This window comes from Myotis yumanensis, unplaced genomic scaffold (assembly GCF_028538775.1).
Source record: "Myotis yumanensis isolate MYYU_CA2020_CCGP unplaced genomic scaffold, mMyoYum1.0.hap1 SCAF_3, whole genome shotgun sequence".
In the NCBI taxonomy this organism is placed as follows: Eukaryota; Metazoa; Chordata; class Mammalia; order Chiroptera; family Vespertilionidae; genus Myotis; species Myotis yumanensis.
Genome location: NW_027223754.1, coordinates 112,846,730 through 112,868,170, shown reverse-complemented (window position 1 = coordinate 112,868,170; position 21,441 = coordinate 112,846,730). Strand labels below are relative to the sequence as shown.

General features: G+C 45.5%; 1 protein-coding gene across 1 annotated transcript; it reads left to right on the top strand.

The window, feature by feature from the left end:
• The first annotated feature begins 454 nt into the window (after nucleotides 1-454).
• Nucleotides 455-19,530, top strand: MEDAG (mesenteric estrogen dependent adipogenesis). The gene is made up of 5 exons (XM_070409385.1): nucleotides 455-788; nucleotides 11,611-11,720; nucleotides 14,391-14,503; nucleotides 15,115-15,400; nucleotides 17,856-19,530. Exons 1-5 carry the CDS (start codon nucleotides 511-513, stop codon nucleotides 17,978-17,980), a joined length of 912 nt encoding a protein of 303 aa, XP_070265486.1. The 5' UTR covers nucleotides 455-510; the 3' UTR covers nucleotides 17,981-19,530.
• Nucleotides 19,531-21,441: the final 1,911 nt, after the last annotated feature.

The following is a 21,441-nucleotide window of genomic DNA, read 5'->3' as shown; positions in this document are numbered from 1 at the left end:
GAGGCTTCATGAAAAAGTAACGTGACATCTGTGGACTCTGTACCAGGAGGGGAATGCAGGGTAAGGACCAGTGAGAGGAAACTGGTCCGAGAGCAGGCGAAGGGCGCGCCTCCTCCACTTGCACGCTCGGGTGCGGCGTCTGGGGCCTGGGTGGGTGCTGGCCCTCCCCGCCCACCAAGCGCCGACCCGGCTCCAGGGCCCCTGTCCCCACCCCGCCGCCGGTGTCCTCCCAGCCCCCGGTGAGGGGTTGCGGACCCGGGGCCGGCGCCCGGGAGGCGGGTGAGTAAGCGCTGGCGGCCAGCCGGCGGTGGGGCGGGAGCGCGCCCAGCTGAGTGGTGCGCACTCGGGCCGAGCCTGGGGTCGCGCCCGCGGCCGGGCGGGCGGGGCGGCGCAGAGGGCGATAAAAAGGCCGCGCGGCGCCGGCGCTGTCTCCTCTCCGCTCCGGGCTGCAGCGCTCCTCACGGGTGGGCGGCACCGGGGAGGGCGGACCGGGACCTCCGGGGCGGCGGGATGGCGGCGGCGACGTGTGCACCCCCGGCCAGGCCCAGCCTGACATCCATCTCGTCGGGCGAGCTGCGCAGCTTGTGGACGTGCGACTGCGAGCTGGCCCTGCTGCCCTTGGCCCAGCTGCTGCGCCTGCTGCCCGGCGCCCTCCAGCTGCGCGGGGACCAGCTCGCCGTGCCCGGGTCCGGGGAGCCGGCTGCCACCAGCGGGGGCTTCAACGTCTTCGGCGACGGTCTTGTGCGCCTGGACGGGCAGCTCTGCCGCCTCGGCCGCTACATCAAGAGGTGGGTGCGCCCCCGCCCCCCGCTTCGGGGTCCCCGGGAGTACCCGATGGTCTCCGCTTCTTGGTGCCGTCACCCGAGCCTCCAGCTCTCCCGCCCGGGCTTTTCTGCCCTGCGCCCGCCCCGACATTTGCAGCTGCGCTAGAAGCCGCCCGGGGGAGCACCCAGCTGGCCAGTGATTTTCCCTTTCTGGCTCCTTTACTGGGTCAGATGAGCTCAAACTGGGGCACACCCTTCGGGGATGTTTCAGAGGAGAGACTCACATCCTGACTTTAGATTGGTGGGAGGGGGGAGAGAATGCTCAATTTTGTGCACTACGAGCTTTATCCGGTGAGGAGACCCAGCGGAGAGTCGTATAAAAGTTCAGTGTCCCATCTTTTAGTGTTTTAAGTAAATGAATAAATAAATCACAGCTGAGAAGGGAACAAAGTCCCATAAAGTCTAACCCAGGGTCCTCTGGGCCATCGTGTGGGCAAAAGTAAGTGTTGTGTGCAAGTGTGCATGTGTCATATTTTTCTGAGAACTGACTGCCTGGAATCGGGCAAGAGCAGCCTAGAGCTTGATTCATAGATGAGTAAGCCCGCCAGCTATTACAGAGCCTTTGCTACTGGGAAAGACAGAAGCACTATGCCACCCCGTGGGTGAGATGCAGCCAAGAAGAGGCAAGCAAGAAAAGACATTTAAAATGCCTTCTTCAAGCTGCCGGGAAAACCTTGCTTTTCCACACAGTGAGAAGGAGGGATTTGAATGCCTGAAAAAAACACTCCTCAGCAAGAATTTCTCCCTTTCTTGGTGAATAGAAAATCCCAACCCATACGCAGGAATTCCAACCCTGAGAGGAACGGAATTAGAAATCAGATTTGCAGAGATTTGAAAAGAAGGTAAGCATTGCATTTGAGAACGATATGAAAAATAGAAATGCCCAGAATTAGTTGAAGATATAGGTTAGGCTTTTGACAGAGCCAGCACTCCCAGTCTTAGCAAACAGTGCTGCAGATTTTTAAATGATTTTGTAGTCTGGTCATTAAACTCTTGCTTCAAACATCTACATAAAAGAATATAAAACAGCAGTGGAATCCTGGCAGTTTAGAGTTCAGAATAAATAATAACCAGGCAACACAGACCAGGGTGCAAACAGTCAGAAATACAAGATTTTTGTCATCTAAGCAATTGTGTGAGGGTTTTGTACTGTGGGAAAGAGCAAGGAGGACCTGAGAATAATTCAAGGACTGGAAGGAACCATCTGTCTTCCTCTCAGGAACATCCTATGGCAGGGAAAGTAGGCTTTTGTGATGGGGTGTGTAGTCCTGAAGGATGACTGGGAAGGAACCTAGTGTGAATGGAGAGAGCCCTCCAGAAAGAGAGGGAAGACTGAGTCGTAGGCCACAGTGCAAGGTTTGCCCTCATGGATCACGAGGTGGATGCATAGTCAGAATTCAGACTTCAAAGTTGCTTCCTTAGCTTGGCCAAATTTACCCATTGTCTTCGGCCTTGGGGCTAGCATACAACTTCCTTTCTCAAAATATTGCTCCAGAGCAGTGATTTATTCCCTCCTTCCCCTCCTTTCTTCCTTCCCTTCCTTTCTTCCTCACTTCTTCCTTTAATAAGTTTTGGCCAGTTTTACTAAAGACACATTTGGCACGATTTGCTTTTTACCAGTCTGTTCTGGCACATTGCTAAAGGTCACACATCACCTGGTACCAGCCAGTGTGCATACTCTAGTGTTTCTAGCAGCTGTGCCCAGGTCACTATTATTTCCAGGGTAGTGGTGAACATCAGTTTTGGCTAACAAGGAGTAGCACTCTATTTGGGACTTCCCCGAGGTTGGGCAGTTGGAGAGGATGACCAGTTTCTCTTTGCCTTGTCTGTCATCTTCAGAGTTGGCTGTACCCCCACACGTACTTTCCACTTTTCATGAGTTGGGGTCTAGGGCTGATGGACTCCAGTGACTTTTTCATCTTTGCAGTCACCATATTCCTGCCATAAGTATGATGGCCCCCACCCAAGAGCAGTCGAGAAGTGTGTGTGTGGGGGGAGGGGGGAGATGAGAAAGCAAAGCAATCATCCTTAATCACTTTGGACTGTAGACTTTGGGGGATCAATCACATGTAGACCTTCTCCCCAGAAACAAAGAGACACACCCAATGTTGCTGACCATTTGGGTAGTTTATGAGATAGTTGAATTCAGTTAAGAATCCTTGCTCTGCTAATTATTTTTTTCCATTGCACAAGTATTTTTGGTTTGGGATAAGCCCACAGTGTAAGCAGGATTTTTTTCCAGGGCCTCAGAGTGTGTACTGTGGCTTTCACTAGGTCCTTTTCCAAGGAAACCGAAAAGTTCAGAGCTGCTGACCCTGATATTCCTATGGTTCACTCGCTCAACTTACTACGGTTTGTTTTCTGATACTTTAACACTTTTCTACATACATACCTGCTAAATAAGCCCAAGGCAACCTAGGGTGATGGGAAGGTTTCCTGATGTCCCTCAGGGCTTTAAAGCTTCTGAGGTTCTGCTTTAAAAATATTTGTCCTACTTTGTGGGATTTATGGCAAGATCTTTACTATTATTTTTTCCTTCAAGCTCGGGATTTCTGTTGGTATTACAAACAAAACCTGCTCAAGATACAAGGTACAAATCATCATTAACTATCATATACACACCTTTTTCCTGTAATGCAGCCTCTGAGTGAAGTGTAATGGCAAACGATGGGCAAAGCGGAGCTATAATCCCTGCTTTTCAGTGTTTCCCTAGCATGAGAGGGGCTGCTCGGGCAATAACAATAAGCCTGACAATAATAATAGGGGTCACTAATATTTGCTTGAGTACCAGGAATGGGGCACAATGTTTCACAGCTGTTATTTCACAAAAAGTTTACGAAGTTGGCGCTGTTGTGTCCTCTTTGTGCAGTTGAGAAATTAGGATTGGGAGAGGTCAAGTCCTACCCCTGAATAGGATCCTGGGAAGCATGGAGTCCAGGCTCCTATGCAGCCTTGTCTAACTATGAAGCCGTGTGTTCGGCACACCGCCCAACCCGAAATCTTTCTGCATTACTGTAGACAGCAGCTTTCTCGCAAGTTTCCTGAATCTACAAAAAAAATAACGGAAATTACATCAGCCAGGACTCATCTTGTATAATCAACCTAAAAGCAAAAGTAAGTCCAGTGGTTGTAAAGAAGCCACTAAAAGCAGAGAGATGACCTGCTCCTGCCTGTGTTCAACCAGCTGTTAGATGGTGACAGTCACACTCGCCTGGAGGGCAGCCACCAGGGGCAGAGAGTGAGGGTTGAAAGAGGAGACTCATGGAGTTAAAGTAAGGACCCCAAGGCAGAGCTGGAACATAGATTTGTCCTGGGGAAGCCTCACTCCCACCCCATAGTGGAAGTGCTTGGCTCCCTCTGCCTGCCCAGGTGCACCTCTCAGAAGTGACCTTGACTGAGGCCAGGAGGTGTGGAAGCAGTGACAGCTCCACATACAGAGGGCAGCAGGGTTACCCTTGCTGCGGCTGAACTCAGCGGGCTCCCATCCTGCCCTCTTGGCTAGTCTTCGGCTTTGAGTTTTGGCTTTGGTGATTTGCCCAGTTCAGCAGCCCCTTCACAGGGCACCGAGTGATACTGATGAAGTAATTTTCATTGTGTGTTGAGCTGTGTTGTTATGAGTACAGTCTCAAGCACATGTGGACGGGCAGGAGGGCCAGCACCAGATGGACTTGGTTGGAACCCGGGTTCTGCACTTACTGCCTCAGTGACTTGGGAAAGCTACTTCATCTCCGTGACTCAGTCTCCTCAGCTGTAAAATAGGAACAGTAATTTCTCACTCTTATCGGGTTGCTGTTCAGAGTAAAAATTCATAAAGTGCTTAAAATAACTTTCAGCACATATTGATTACTTGACAAACATTAGCTTTTATATTATTATTAAGTAGCCCCCAAAGCCAAGTGCTTCACACACATTATTTAATCTTTTAGCCACTTCACGGATTTCCTTTTTTAAAAAAATATTTTTATTGATTTTAGAGAGGAAGGGAGAGGGATAGAGAGATAGAAACATCAGTGATGAGAGAGACATTGATCAGCCCCCTGCATGCCCCCTACTGGGGATCGAGCCTGCAACCCAGGCATGTGCCTTTGGCCAGATCAAACATGGGACCCAGCAGTCCGCAGGCCGACACTATCCACTGAGCCAAACCAGCCAGGGCATGGATTTCCTTTTGTCAGCTAGATTTTACAGGTGAGGATATGGATCTTGTCAAAGTTAAAAGTCACAGAGACAGAAATCAATTCCAAATCAGATGATTGAAAAGCCTCAAGCCTTTGCTGCCTTTTCTCCTGCCTTCCTTCCTCAGGAGCCTTGTTCTGGGCTTCCAGACACACTCTGTTTACTTCTTGCTTTCAGCTGACCTGATGCTTGCCACATGCCTACCTAGAGGAGTGGAGGCAGCCACCCCATTGTCCCCAAGGCCTGGCGAAGCCATGACTCCTCCTGGGATCCCTATCTTTCTCCTGCTTTGCTCACCCATCCGTGGAATGCTGGGCCCAACAGGAGGATCACTTTTCTAGTGTGTGTCTCAGCTCAATAAGTGGTTCTAACCCCAGGACTCTCCCACTTTGCTCTTATTTAAGTAACTGGGACATAACCCTATTGAGAGTGGACACTGAATGTAGAGAACTGAGCATTCCTCCAGTATTTGTATGTTTGAACGATTAACTAGTTTGTAAACCTCTGAGTGGGAGGGACCATGTCTTAGACCAGTGTTTTGCAGACTTTAAGTAAGCATGCTGGTCTCCTGGGGATTGTGTGGATGTACGTTCTGATTGAATAAACCTGGAGAGGGGCCTGGGAATCTGCAGTTTCACACACTCCTACATGATGCCAGTGCTGCTGGTTCAAGGGCCACACTTTAAGCAACAGGTCTTAGATAGTTATTGTTTCATATTGAAATGGTGCATCTTCTTATCTGTCTCCTCAGTGGACTATATGCTTCTTGAAAGCAGGACTTTTTCTCAAGCGTCCCCCCTCAGCACATCATTGGTGCAAATGTTTATTGCATATATGAATGAATGAGTGAATGAATGAATCGTTCTGTGGACTATCAGTGTTTCACGGCATTGTGTGTCAATAGTTGGTGAATGAATGAATGACCATGTGTATCCTCGATGTGTGGCAGAGACAGTATAGTGATAAATCTAAAATTTTTTGCTTAATTTCACTACAGTAGGACAGAAGAAGACTGAGAGGAAGTGAATGAGAATTTTGGTGAGGTTCTGTATAAAGCTATCATGTTAACACTAGAACCACAGGAAGGCCATCCTGCGTACTCTGTAGGGCAGAAGGTTCTTGCAAGCTTTTGCTACTAAAGCAGCGGTTCTCAACCTGTGGGTCACGACACCTTTGGCGGTCGAACGACCCTTTCACAGGGGTCGCCTAAGACCATCCTGCATATCAGATATTTATATTACGATTCATAACAGTAGCAACATTACAGTTATGAAGTAGGAACGAAAATAATTTTATGGTTGGGTCACAACATGAGGAACTGTATTTAATGGGCCAGAAGGTTGAGAACCACTGCATTAAAGGTTTATGAACTCTTAAGCAATTTCTGGGCCTTCTACAAGAACTGTTCTAACGTGTTTCTCTGCTCCCCTCTCTCTCTCTACACACACACACACACACACACACACACACTCTAGAGGCTCGGTGCATGAAATTTGTGCAAGGGGGTGGGGTGGTCCTCCGCCTGGCCTGTACCTCTCCAATCTGGGACCCCTTGGGTGATGTCAGTCAGACATCCCTCTCACAATCCAGAACTGCTGGCTCCTAACCACTTGCCTGCCTGCCTGCCTGATTGCCCCTAACTGCTTCTGCCTGCCAGCCTGATTGATGCCTAACTGCTCCCTTGCTGGCCTGATCGCTCCCAACTGCCCTCCCCTGCTGACCCATTGCCCCCAACTGCACTCCCCTGCCAGCCTGATCGCCCGAACTGCCCTCCCCTGACGGTCTGGTCGTCCCCAACTGCCCTCCCCTGCCGACCCATTGCCCCCAACTGCCCTCCCCTGCCAGCCTGGTCGCCCCCAACTGCCCTCCACTGCCAACCCATTGCCCCCACCTGCACTCCCCTGCCAGCCTGGTTGCCCCCAACTGCCCTCTCCTGCTGGCCTGTTTGCTCCCAACTGCCCTCCCCTGCCAGCCTGATCACCCACAACTGCCCATCTTGTGGCGATGTGAGAGCAGCCACCTTGTGGTGGCCATCTTGTGGTGGCCATCTTGTGATGATGTGAGGGCGTCGCACGAGGGCACGAGGACCACCTAGGCTTTTATTAGTATAGATATTTCAGAGAGGAAGGGAGAGGGAGAGAGAGATAGAAACATCAGTGATGAGAAAGAATCATTGATCGGCTGCCTCCTGCATGCCCACTACTGGGGATCGAGCCCACAACCCAGGCATGTGCCCTTGATCAGAATCGAACCCAGGACTCTTCAGTCTGTAGGCCAACACTCTATCCACTGAGCCAAACGAGCTAGGGCTCCATATTTTTTTAATGAACACACACCCATTCAGATGGAAGCTAAAAGTTTGAATTTTCATTCATCCTTGAGCAGTAAATCGTTAGAGCCAAGGGAACTTTGGAGCAGCTTTTTCAGATCATGCTATAGATGATGTGAAATCTGAAGGCACTTCAGAAAAAGGGAGGTGTGTTAGACGGTGGGCAATCTTTCCGCCAGTCCTGATTCACTAGAAGCAAAAATAGTGTTGTTTTCTCATCCCACCTTTTGACTATTGCCTTCATTCAGCTGTTCTCTTTTGCCTTCAAACAGAAGAGATGAGGACAGAAATTGGAGCAATGAAGGAGAAACTCTTGCTCATTTCCCCAGATGCTCAGATTTCCCTCTTTCCTGGTCACTCAAAGGAACCCAGCTCTGGTTGGTGTCAGAAGCTTACAGAACTTCATCACCGGTGGCCAGCAGAGTTGGTCAGGATTACAGATACTAATTATTTTGTTGAGCATCTACTATGAACCCAAGTATAGTACATATGTCAACATTACTTGTACTGCATTGAATTGACAAACAGAAGGTAATACTGTTGTATCCCTTTACAGATGAAAGCACAGGTTCAGGCCAGTTAAGTAACTCACTTAAGGTCACAGTGGGTTGTGTCTGTGGGACTGAGTTCATACAGTCAGTCAGTTGGGGCATGAATTGGATCTTTTCATTTCGAATCATTATGCTCTTCATCACATTGTTCTGTTTTTCAGTCTTTGGATTGGAGGCAAGTGTAAAAAATTTCAGCCTAGAAAAAAGCATTTTGGGGCCAGGGTAAAAGCAACAATGAAATGAGAGTTTAAAGGAACCATCTTCAGCTGTTGGCTTTTCCTCCCTAATGATAACATCAGCAAATATAGTTAAATACCCAGTACACAGAAGCAATGTTTGCATTAGTAATTCAGAAATGTGCACAATTAAAGATGAAACAACTAGTCCCTAATACAGTCTAGTACGGCTCCTCCAAAATAAAACAAGTGATTGGATGCCAGACACTTAAATATCTGTGAGACTTAACAACTCGATTCACAATCTTTTTGCATTTTGGTGACTTACATATCCAAATTTTATAACAGTGAGTTCCAAAGCAATGCTCATATTCCTTTATTTCATTGGAATTTAGAGGTGTTTAACAATTGGACCATAACTGGGAGGTTGGGAATAGAGGACTTGAGGAGGTATTTCTTGCAACCTGGATCAGTAAGTAGGGATCTTGCCACCATCTCTTTTCTGTGAGTTCTGTTACCAGTTCTCATATAAGCAGCGTTTCCACACCTTTGAGGTACAGGGATAACTGACATGCTCTGCCATAATGTTAACAGGCCCCTTAAGATCCTAAAAGTGCCTCTAAATCATCAAAGGAAGAATACATTATGTTGAGCATAGCTTTATTATTCAGGGGATCTTATCCAATTCAGACTCTAAAAGAAAAGAACGACTCATGTGTAGGTGACCCATTAAAGTCAGCATGTGGCTATCCAGAAGCCCCCCGCTCAGCCCCCTTCTCTGAACACGCCAAATCCATAGTGTTCCAAAAGCCTTTCATAGCATTCTGGAGCAAACTGGTTATTTTCACACCCAGTGGTCATTTCTCAGCTGAAATTTTTATCTTTTCCATACCAATGACACCTTGGATCAGACGTCAATGGATTGTATAGACAGAGGCAAGTGTTGTCATTTGCATCATCAGAATAGTAATAAAAACTACAGATTTTCTGGCTGTGCTGGAGAGTGACAATCTGACCATGGATGTTGAGAGAGCAGAGGAGTCGCTTTGAGGAAATGTGACTGTTAATTGACTCTGTGATAAAAAGGTGGGAGACTGTGAAAACCCACCTTGGATGGCTCACAGGTGGTACCTGACTCCTGCCCTGACATCGCTTATTTCTTTTTTATGTTTAGTCCTTCAGTCTTGCCCTTTTCTTCTATTGCTATAAGAGATTCCCCCCTCTACATCTCTCCTGTCACCCCTCTGCACCCACAGGTCTCACCGGCCCCTCCTCTTCTCAGTTCTCTCTTGTCTGCTGGACCATGTCCTTGGCAGCTGAATAGATGGAAGGTAGAGGGAACAGGAGAGCCCTGGGAACCCCTGTACTGCTACCCTCTTCCCCAGCCTCACTTCCTAGGCCCTGAGCTCCTCAGATGTGATAAGGCCCATGTGAATGCCTACCTGGTACCCAGCACATCTTAGGTTGTGAAGGAATGTCATTCAGTGAATGAGTAAGAGCGAGTGAACCGAGTAATGGTGGCCCCCTTTCTTTTCCCTTCTCCTTTGCCTCCTTTCTCCAGTCCCTTTTGGCAGTTGATGAATTATGACCAAGAAGAACAGGAAAATTCTCTCTCTGCTAATAACACAAGTGCTTCTCCCTTTCAGGTACCCCATCTCATCCCATTCTCCCTCCACACAGTTCTGACCTGGTGAAAGCAAGGGCAGGGGAGGGATGGAGAAAGGGCCAAACAAAGTCCCCAGTCTGGCCTGGCCAGTGTAGCCCAGTGGTTGAGTGTTGACCTATGAACCAGGAGGTCACAGTTGAATTCCCAGTCAGGGCACCTGCCTGGGTTATGGGCTTCATCCCTAATAAGGGGTGTGCAGGAGGCAGCCAATCGATGATTCTCTCTCATTATTGATGTTTCTATCTCTTTCTCCCTCTCCCTTCCTCTATGAAATCAATGAAAATATATTAAAAACAAAACAAAACACAAAACGCAGTCTGCATTATCATACCCAGTCCGTCCCCTTATTGCTCCTCAGGTCCCCCACCCCTTCTCCATTCCCCCCCTTGTCTTCCCTACTCCTGTCCTCCTCACAAACACCCCTGCACCCCTTTCCTCCATTCTTCCTCTTCCCCACCACCTGACCACCACCAGTGCCCATGGGTTGGGAAGTGGAGACTGTGTTAAAAGCCTGGCCAATCAGAAGACAGGAAGCATTTTAGAGGCTCCCTCAGGGGTCTGGTTTTAAATGCTCTCAAAATCAGGTCTGACAAGTCCAGAAAAAAATAGTGATATATTTCTAAGAAACCAAGCTGGGAGACAGACAGTGGAACCTGTGTTTTTCTGACTCAGGGGTAGATATTCTCCCACATGCTTTTGACCCATGCCTAGGCCAGGGTCCTGTGTGCTGGCCCCTCTAAGTGGGTTGTGGGATATGGGCGAAGGGAGCTCCCTGTCTGGAGCTCTCCAGGGCTGTGATTTTTCAGGTCAGACACTGAAGGACAAGCCGGAAATAAACTCTGGAGCTGTCTCTGCCTTTGACTAGGTGTCAAAAGCAGACATGCTACTGTCGTGTTGCCAAAACAGCTCACACTATTGCCAAGCTGGCTGTCCACCGGTGCACTGTCCCCACAGCTGGGCCATCAGTGGAACCAGCTCCATGATGAAGAGGACTGTGGCAGTGCATCCTCCAGCCCGCTGGACTGGATGCCATTCAGATTGCCTAGGTCCGTGGTCGGCAAACAGCGGCTCTCGAGCCACATGCGGCTCTTTGGCCCCTTGAGTATGGCTCTTCCACAAAATACCACATGCGGGCGCGCACGTACAGTGCAATTGAAACTTCGTGGCCCATGCGCAGAAGTCGATATTTTGTGGAAGAGCCACACTCAAGGGGCCAAAGAGCTGCATGTGGCTTGCGAGCCACGGTTTGCCGAGCCGCAGTTTGCCGAGCCGCAGTTTGACGACCACTGGTCTAGGTCCACATGGCACCTGAGCTTGCGTTTGGTTAGAAAATTAGCCATCTTCTTGAAGGAAGCTAATTTACATTTGAATCTGCCTTTTTATCAACAATGTGGGTAGAGACCTGGAAAGACAGCTGGAAAATATGTAGAGTAGGGAGAGAAAGCTGACATACTGGATGACAGAGAAGGAAGGGAAAATTGTAGACCCACTAGTCATATGGGATGACTGCCCTGGGGAAGGCCAGCTAATTCCACTCATTGAGTGTAATTTGTTTTCAATCCAGACAGACATAGAGCTCTGAGAGCTTCAAATGAACTCTTATATCCCTGAATGTAGATGTTTCTGGTCATGATCTGAGAGCCAAGCGTTGGTGTCAGGCCACCCTAGGACCATGGCCACCTTTGGGTTGCAAGTTTATCTCAGCTGATCAGGAGAGAGAGGGGGCTTTATCCATATGTTATAAAACATGGTTGCCTCTGCAATGACACATTTTAGGGGACCTCTCTCAAATGGACTAGGGATGTGGCAGGCACCTGTCCAGACATTGCCTTCCCAACTTAGGTGGGCAGGTATATTACATTTGCTGTTATCTCTGCTTTTTTCATAGATATGTGGAACTGACCAACTACTGCGACTATAAAGACTACAGGGAAACTATACTGAGCAAACCGATGCTGTTCTTTATTAATGTACAGACCAGAAAAGACAACTCAAAAGGTTGGTATCTAACTGTTTTGGTTTGGTTCTGCCTTGCTGGGCTGTGGGCTGTGGCATGCTGATGTCAGAAATTGGGTAGGGGGAAAGCAGAGTGGATGTCGGCTTGTGACAAGGTTGGAGCCAGAAGCCCAGTGTGTCAGGCCATCTGAAGCACAGCACGAGCCTACAGATCAAACCTCTGCATAAGCCTGGGGCAGTAGCCATCTGTCTGAGTTTTCCTTCATTCTTTCTGTCAAGGCAGGAAGTGATTTTACATTCTGAGCCTGCAGGGGTTGCAAAAATGACTGACATGATGAAGATGAGGGTATGTAATACTGTCTACCACATGAGACACTTAGGTGTTCTGGGTCTGCTCTAGCGTCAATTGGTACAACAGCTCCACAGGGCTTTTCATTCAAACGGGAACATTTTTGGACATGAAAGGAGGTACTGTGAACAATTCTTCTGGGACTAACTCAGGCAAATTAGGATGCATGGTCATCCTACCTGAGGTACTTGTACTATCCCCATTTAATAGATGACAAAACTAAGATAAAGAAAATAATACCTGTAGATGCTTTTATGTTTCATGCTATGATATTTGAATTTCAGTTTTAGAAATGTCTCTTTATGGTTTCTTCCAAGAAATCAGACTGGCCGTTAACAGCCATATTAACACAAGTTCCAATATGAAAATATCTCAATTTTCCCTTCTTCCTCCTGCCAGAGAGGGGAAATCATGGACATAATGATAGAAATAGAATTTTTGAAATTTATTGCAAAACAACATTTTTAAAGTTATTCCAAGGTAACAAGAAAGGATCTACAAGTTCCAAAGAAACTTCTTTAAGCATTCAGTCTCATCCAGATTCCTGGAGCTGATGCTCTGCTCATTTCAATCCAGAGTCATTCAGATTTTCTTTCACTTCTTAATTCAGAGTCGGAATGTTCTGGGCAGGAAGGGCCAGAACACACAGTAACTAGCAACACTCATAGAGCATCTGAGCCCCTGATGTTATTTGGCTTGGTGATGGCCATGAATCCAGAGAGTTCTCTAGGGATATAATTCACAGATGTCTTAGCTGCACCTCCTGGTCCATCTCTCGGAAGGAATCGTAAGAATAAGAGGCCTATCTATTTTAACATTTTAATGAAAGTGCAGGGAGTGGGACAAGGAAGTACTTGTGGGTGGCCTACAAAAGGTACACAGTTTGTAACTATTGTGGAAGGAGGTACAGAAACCCAGTGCTGGTTCATTGTAAGGAAAGCCATGATATGAAGAGAGAGTCTATGCTACAAAAGCTTAAGTAAGATGGTGAAGTTTAAATTGTGAACATTGTGATTAAGGTAACATGATGTCCGGCCCAGCTGCTATCCTAAACTGTACTTTTGTTTAAATTAGAAAAAGCCACCATAAACTCAAGACAATTTACTAATTCTTCCCAGAATTTTTCATAATAAATACACAAATAGATTTGTGACTGTGAATAGTCTCCTTCAGATTGTGAGTGAACAACCTATGCAATCAGTATAGCTGTGAAGTATGCTAGCCCTGAGAATGCACAAAGGTCCTGGTTTGCTTTGTGTAAAAGTTATTTAAGGTATAAAATAGCTTGCTTGTTTTACTTGTTTTGTTATGTCTCATCTTAAAGAGGCTATATCTAAAATGTCCAAAAATAATTTAGGAGAAAGACAAGGGTAGGAAAATTAAGATGAATAAGGTGAGTGCAAAGTTTAGTTCAAAATGTGTTCCTCAAGGATGTAACGTGCTATTGGTGGGCCACAGGTTTAATGCTCAAAGCCAAGGAAAAATGTTGAGTTCTCAGAATTACCTAATGGGTGGCCCATGGTGTTTAAACAAAGGCTGGCAATCTATGTTATGTGTCTCCCTAGAAAAAGCACTTCAGTAATTAAGGGGTTTCTGGGGGCGGAAAAGTTAAGGGGTTGTTGGTTAATAGTATTTCAAATTTACTAATGAGTAGACAATCTTCTTTTTGCTTAGATTATATAGAATTGGATAGAATTGGATTTAAGAGATTACAAAATCAAAAAACAACAACAACAACAACAACAACAAAAAAACAAGACAAGCAACAATAACAAAACCTAACTGTGCCAGGACACAGACATGATGTAATTTAAGCAATGGGAGGGACTTCTTCCCACTGGGGATTGTTTGGGCACAGAAGAGAGTCCTTCTCAAATTGCCCCCTAGACCAGCCCTTTGGCAGAATGAAAGTCCCTGGGGAAGAAGGGTTTAGAGGAGGGGGAGACATGGGGCAGCCTTCTTCCCTGGACTTGGCTGATGTTTTGCTTTGCAAATGACAACATGTTGGCGACAGTCAGGTCGCTGTTTAAATATCCAGCAAGGAAGTGACAGGAACACTAGCCATCCCGCGTTTCCGACTTCAGCTCCCTGTGCTGCATACTTCCGTGGAGGCTCAGTTCTCATTTCTGATAATGATTTCCCAGACCGAAGTGACAAAGTGCAGCCCAAGGAGGTCTACTTCCTTCTTGTCTGCAAAATTCTCTGAATGTTTCTAGAAATCTGGTGAGGCTTTGCAGTGAGCGGGGCTAAAAATGAATAAAATCTGCAAGTAAGGTGGGAATCACTGCTTTGTCCAACACTAAGAAGTATGTTATGCCACACATGCACACTTCTTTTTTTGAATTCTGCTTCCAAATTTCTAGAAAGAACATATGCCTTCCTTGTGAACACAAGGCACCCCAAGATAAGACGACAGATAGAGCAAGGGATGGATATGGTCATTTCCTCAGTGATTGGAGAAAGCTACCGGCTCCAGGTGAGTGTTAGCCTGTCTGCATCCAGGACTGCGGCCACATAAAGAGGGGTTCGAGCCCTTCATGTAGGGCCGAGTCCCTAGAGCTCAGCTATAACTTAGGTGTGTCCAGACATAGATGTTTTCTATTGCTTCATAATCACTACCAACAAAATGAGCAGAGTTTGTAGCAACTTATTAGAAATGGGGTAATAATGAATGTCAGCTTGACCAAGCACTTCAAGGTCTGTAGATGTAATATGATTCAAATACATATGTTTGTTTTGAAAAAGTTAAGGCAGTGGTTGAGCGTCAACCTATGAACCAGGAGGTCACTGTTCAATTCCCAGTCAGGGCACATGCCCGGGTTGTGGGCTTGATCCCCAGTGGGGGGCATGCAGGAGGCAGCCAATCAATGGTTCTCTCTCATCATTGATGTTTCTATCTCCCTCTCCCTTCCTCTCTGAAATCATTTTTAAAAAGTTAAGGCAACTGTTTAAAATTACCTGCCAGAATGAAAGAAAAATAAGAGGTGTGGCATTTTGGACATTTGGGCAGTTGTTAGTAACAGAATTCTAGGATATAACATTATCATTATATGCATGAAATTCATCAAATTTGTCTCTCTCTTTCAGTTTGATTTTCAAGAAGCAGTAAAGAATTTTTTCCCTCCGGGAAATGAGGTGGTTAATGGAGAAAATTTGAGCTTTGCCTATGAATTCAAAGCTGACGCATTATTTGATTTCTTCTATTGGTTTGGGCTCAGCAATTCCACTGTAAAGGTGAATGGAAAAGTTCTGAATTTGTCAAGTACAAGACCAGAAAAGAAGGAGACAATTAAATTATTTCTGGAAAAAATGAGTGAACCATTAATTCGAAGGAGCAGTTTCTCTGACCGAAAATTCAGTGTAACTTCTAGAGGTATGTTAAAAATTCTCATAGTTAAATAAAAGGATAGAATAGTATAATGGGAGAGGAGAGTCAATGCCTGGAAAAGATAAGGCCTCTAGACAAAGGGAAAATATAATATATCACATTATTCAGAAAGTAAGAAGTGAGACATGTTTACTACCAAAAAGAAATATAGTGTTAGGCTCCTTAAAGTTTTCTGACATAGTAGTTATATTGTGCAGCACACCCAGAAAATAATTTTAAAATATATTATTAATTTAAATACATATTAATGCTCATTTGAATGTTGTTAACACTTATTTAAATATTATGAAAGAATGATGCTTTTCGCCCGGCTGTGGTGGCTCAGTGGGTTGAGCATCACCCCATGGACCAAGAGGTCCTGGGTTCAATTCCCAGTCAGGGCACATGCCTGGGTTGCAGGCTTGATCCCCAGTAGGGGCGTGCAGGAGGCAACCGATCAATGAGTCTCTCTCATCATTGATGTTTCTATCTCTCTCTCCCTCTCCCTTCCTCTCTGAAATCAATAAAAATATATATATATAAAAAAAAGAATGATGCTTTTTCCTGATGTGCATATTCTGGCACCAGATATGAACAAAGATGTCAGCTGGAGGAGGAGTCTATGTGGTCAATAGCTATCAATTTTACATCAATTAAAATAACTGGCTCTGGCACATGTGGCTCTGTTGACTGGAGCATTGTCCGTCCATGTAACAAAAGGTTTCGGGTTCAGTTCCAGTCAAGGCACATACCCAGGTTATAGGTTCCGCATACATGAGGCAACTGATTGATGTTTCTCTCTCACAACGATGTTTCTCTCTCTCCCCCTCCTCCCTCTCTAAAATCAATAAACATACCCTTGGGTGAGGATTAAAAAAAATTGGAAGGGTTCTCCAGAGTTTGTGAGGTCACGGTGAACAAATGACATATTATATGTGGTACATTCTGGACTTGTTATCCAGAGCCTCTTTCCTAGGAGTTGAGGAGACTTGTCAGACTGGTGTGGCTGAGCAGGTGACACCGGCTGCACCTTCTCTGAGTCAGTTCTCTCTGTCCTATGCTAGTAGGGCTATAAAGCAACTTCCTTGAGCCAGGACTTTCGCTGCTAATTCCAACAAACAACCAAAAACAAAACAAACAAAAAACCCAGCCAGTCTCTATGAACCTGCAGTTTCAAAAAGATTGAATGTGAAATGCAGGTCTTCATTAATTGTATTTAATACAGTTGCTTTCTTCCAATGTTTTAGCAAAAATGCTTACTCTAGCTATTTCTTATTTTGGAAGTAGCCCATCTGTCTCTGTTTCTCTCTGTCTCTCCTTCTGCTTCCTCCTCCCCTCGTTCCCTCTCTTCCTTCCCTCCCCCAGTATCTGTCTCTCCCTCCTCCTCCTCTCCTCCTTTCTCTCCTTTTCTACCCCCTCTCCCTCTCTCTCCTTCTCCCCATCTCTCTCCCCCTTTTCTCCCTCCCTCCCTCCACATTGCTTTACCTTTCTCTGTCTGGGTGTTCCTTGCAAAGATGCCTCTGTACTCTGCTCCTTTGCAGTAGTGTGTGTGTGTGTGTGTGTGTGTGTGTGTGTGTGTGTGTTGGGGAGTGTTACCCTGATCTTTTTTGGGGAAAGATGAGCTTTCCTGGTTGTGGCAGTCCGAGGTGCCTGGTCCTTCTTGTGACACCCCTCCAGCCTTACCCACTACCATAGCAGCCTGGGTAGGGTTTTACTGTTTCACCATTGCTCACTCTCTGTCATGTAGGTTGTGCAGGGTGTCCACTGCCATCCTGGGGACAACAGGGGTATGTGAAGTTGGGTGGTGCTTCCTTAAAATTCACTCTGAGCCAGCCGTGGGCCACTTACACTCCAGAGCCATGGGGAAGGATTCTTCAGGGCTGGCCAGCAAGGTCATGATCATGGCAAAGCCAAGATGCACCAGTGGCCAAACCTTTGTCCTAGGCCAGTAATAGTGAACCTTTTGAGCTCGGCGTGTCAGCATTTTGAAAAACCCTAACTTAACTCTGGTGCCGTGTCACATAAAGAAATTTTTTGATATTTGCAACCATAGTAAAACAAAGATTTATATTTTTGATATTTATTTTATATATTTAAATGCCATTTAACAAAGAAAAATTAACCAAAAAAATGAGTTCGCGTGTCACCTCTGACACACGTGTAATAAGTTCGCCATCACTGACCTAGGCTGTCCCAACTTTGGGCCTTTTGGCAAGTGAGAAAAGGCTCATGCAACTCACTGTAAAGCTACTCCGGCCCATGGAAAAGCAAATGACAACCCACGTCCTACTGGGAAACAAAATGTAACCCATCTCTATTGCACTTTTGAGATTTCTGTGGAAGCCAGGATCCTCTCTTCAGTGTTGAAATGACTCCTTGTGTATTTTGTGAGTTCTGAGAGCACTGTGGGTTTGCCTCTGTTTTCCAGTGATGGCAATAATGCCTGCTTTCCTTCTTTCAGGTTCAATAGATGACGTTTTTAACTGCAGCCTGTCACCCAGATCATCTTTGACGGAGCCTCTTTTGGCAGAATTACCGTTTCCAAGTGTTCTGGAATCTGAAGAGACACCTAACCAATTTCTCTGATTGGACTGAACATGTCTAGTTCCTCCTACACTCCAGGCCAACTGAAGGTTGAGGGGAGGAGAGGGGAAGTGGGAGGCAGGCCCTCCACCCTCTGGTCCACCCCTCTGCTCCTCCGAGCGAGCGCTCCTCTCACATTTCCCTGGGTGCCGCCTTGCCCTGGCAGGTTCCATGTAGCTGACTTCAGGATGGGAGGGCACTGGCCCCATGGCTGGGTATCCCCACCTTTGAACACTTCTCCAAAGAGGCAGAGGGACCAGTGGGGTCCTGCCACCCTGAGTGCTTTGTGTAGGACCTTGGCACCCAGGGAGTTTCTTTGGCAGTCTCTGTAGGACCAGTCTGATTTGGGCATTGGCCCTCTGCTTGGGACACCCTTGTCTGAACCCGAACTTAGCCAGCACGGCATTAGCTGTGCTGTTCTTTTGCACACTTGGCTGGCACCTTTCACTGGAAGCAGATGTGTTTCTCATCCTGCCTTAGGAGAACTATTCTAGGTAAGGTTTGCTGGCGATTAGCCAGGTTGGCAGGATGGCAGCCCTGCCTCCTGCTGCCTAAAATTTGAACTCCTTTGGCCTCCCTCTTAACACATTGCGTACCGCATAGAAATCTCTAAGACATACACCAGGGACCGCACGTTTTTGGGCAAACTGCACGTTATTTCAATCATCATAATGCACTTTAGGTGTTGTTTTTCAATAATTACAACATTTTTATTTACAAAACAATTAAACAAAGTTCCTAGTACTTTTTTAACATATGGTACTGCGTAAAACATTTTCCTCTATGAAGAGGGACCAAACAAAATTTACATAAGTATCTAGATTCACTCCTTTTTCCATGGGCGTGAAAAACAAGAACACTCGTGAGCGGTCCTTAATAGATGCACGAAACATGAGAAAACCCCTGAGCGGTACGAAATGTGTTAACAAAGTGGCCAGTGTAGAAAGAGGCCAGGTGATGTGCAATGAAACAGTGACAGGGGAAGGATCATGATTACAGCAGTGTCCTCTTTCTACACAGAAATTATAGGAAAGCACATTATGTCAGTTGGGTATTATTATTATTTACTTTTTATTGAATTTATGAGGGTGACATTGGTTAATAAAATGATATAGGTTTCAGGTGTACAATTCTAATATACATCATCTGTATATTGAAGTCTCCTTCCATCACCATTTATCCCCCTAATAGTAGTTGGGTATTTTAAATAAGCCTTTAGCAATCCTAACACTAAAAGCAAAATAAAAGAAAGCTACAACATTACCACAATACAGTGTTACATCAATCCATTTCTCACCTATGGCTACAAAGGAATTCTTCAAAAAGAAAAAAAATCCTATCTAAATATAAAAGCTGATTGAGTAAATCACTCCATATGCTTATAATGAGAAATACTTATGAATCCTGAGTATAATTTTTCTATCCTTGAAAAAAAGTCCTGGTATTTCAATAGCATTACCAATTATCTTTTTTTACATTTGAGATGTTATGTACTATCTTTGTGCAATTAAAACTTTCTTATAATTCAACATATAATTGATTAAATTTGTGACTGCGCACGTTTGTGTGTGTATGTGTGTGTGTATGTGATCTTTCCATTGTGCTTTGTATATTTGCCTGGTATCTTATTAAATGACAAGGAGAATTGTGGTTTTCACAGCCACACTCCATAGCCTTTTGAAGAGCTGGGTTATGCAGATTTGGAGAAAAGAAACAAAATTTGATATGATCTTAGTAATAGAAGAGGATAAACAGTTGTTATTCAACTCAGTGCCAAATGAGTATTAACAATAAAATGAGTTTTATGCCAGGACAAACAAGCCTTGGGTAAATATCAAATATTAAATGCTTTCCACAGAAAAAAACTTTTCACAAAAATTGACAAAGAATATTTTTTGAGAGTAGCTGAGTTAAGAAAACCCATCAGCCAAACCGGTTTGGCTCAGTGGGTAGAGCGTCAGCCTGCGGACTGAAGGGTCCCGGGTTCGATTCCGGTCGAGGGCATGTACCTTGGTTGCGGGCACATCCCCGGTAGGGGGTGTGCAGGAGGCAGCTGGTCGATGTTTCTCTCTCATCAATGTTTCTGACTCTCTGTCCTTCTCCCTTCCTCTCTGTAAAAAATCAATAAAATATATTAAAAAAAAACAAAAAAACAAAAAACAAAAAACCATCAGTAATCACTTCAGGAACGAACTAAAAGTCTGGAAGTTTTCATTTATAAAAAACAAAAATTTGTCAACTGTGAACCAAATGCATTAAGTCATTCAATATTCACTCAGCAAAATACGACTTCCTGTAAGGAAATATATACTGTGCTAATGTATCCTATTAGCAAATGTCACAGAGAAGTGATATTGGGCAATCTTTAAAATCGGATCTTCCTGGATAAAAGTGGCCTCAATCTGAGTGGAAAATGGCCAAATTCAGCTATTTTAACAGTTTAAGATCAATCCTATATAATAAAAGGCCAGAGACTGTAACAGCGTATCAACCGGAATGACCAATTGACTAGTCGCTATGAGGTGCATTGACCACCTCTTAGTCCCTCCCCGCAGCCCACAGGCTCTGATTGCTGGATGGCCAACGGGGAACCATGGGGGGCCGGGGTGGGTGGTGGCAGGGCAGGGCTGGACTGGGGACTGGCGAGCGGGCAGAATGCTGACCTCTTGGTCCCTCCCCCAGCCCGCAGGCTCAGATCGATTGCCCAGCTAATGGGGAATTGGGGTGGGTGGAGGCGGCAGGGTGGGACTGGGGACTGGCGAGCTGGTGGAAGATGGCCCTGATCACAGGCTAGGCCTAGGGACCCTACCCGCGCATGATTTTTTGTGCTGGGCCTCTAGTAGAAATATAAAGGACAAGAGTGACCTAAGCAATTCATCCATTCATTTCATTAATTCACTCATTTATTCATTCAACACATATGATTGAGCACCTACTATGTGCAGTTCACTGCGGTAGATGCTGGCATATAAAGGTACCTAAAGCATGGCCTGAGCTTTCAAGGAGCTTCCAGTCTTGTAAGAGAAGACAGGTGTACTAGCTATTAAGAACAATAAAATGAGTGCTATGAGAGAAGTTCAAAATGGAAAACATCTACGATGCTTATGATCTAGTTTTGGAGATAAAATTGATGATGTATAACTGTAAAATTTAGTTTTAAAACAAATCTACAAGGGTTGATTTATTAAAACGTCTGATTTAGCTAAGCTCTCAGTGAAAGATTCACCTTGGAGGGTATTAATTTATTCCAACAAGAATGCAAATCTGAACATTATCTACAGAATGAGGGAGTGTTCTTCTCATTACTTCAGGGTGAAAGTTTGATTTTTGGCTGAAGGATAATATTGCCCAATGTGATTGTCTACTTTAATCATCAGCTCAACTGTCTTTACTGTTTCAAATACTCTATCATCAAAGAGCAAAGTTATATTTCTCCTTAAGAAATTCAAGCCCTAGCTGGTTTG

Excerpts from the sequence above, each read along its gene's own strand:
- MEDAG (XM_070409385.1), top strand. The coding sequence starts at position 511 with ATGGCGGCGGCGACGTGTGCACCCCCGGCCAGGCCCAGCCTGACATCC. Across the intron at positions 789-11,610 it reads CTCGGCCGCTACATCAAGAG|ATATGTGGAACTGACCAACT; the intron begins GTGGGTGCGCCC and ends CTTTTTTCATAG. Across the intron at positions 14,504-15,114 it reads GAGAAAGCTACCGGCTCCAG|TTTGATTTTCAAGAAGCAGT; the intron begins GTGAGTGTTAGC and ends TCTCTCTTTCAG.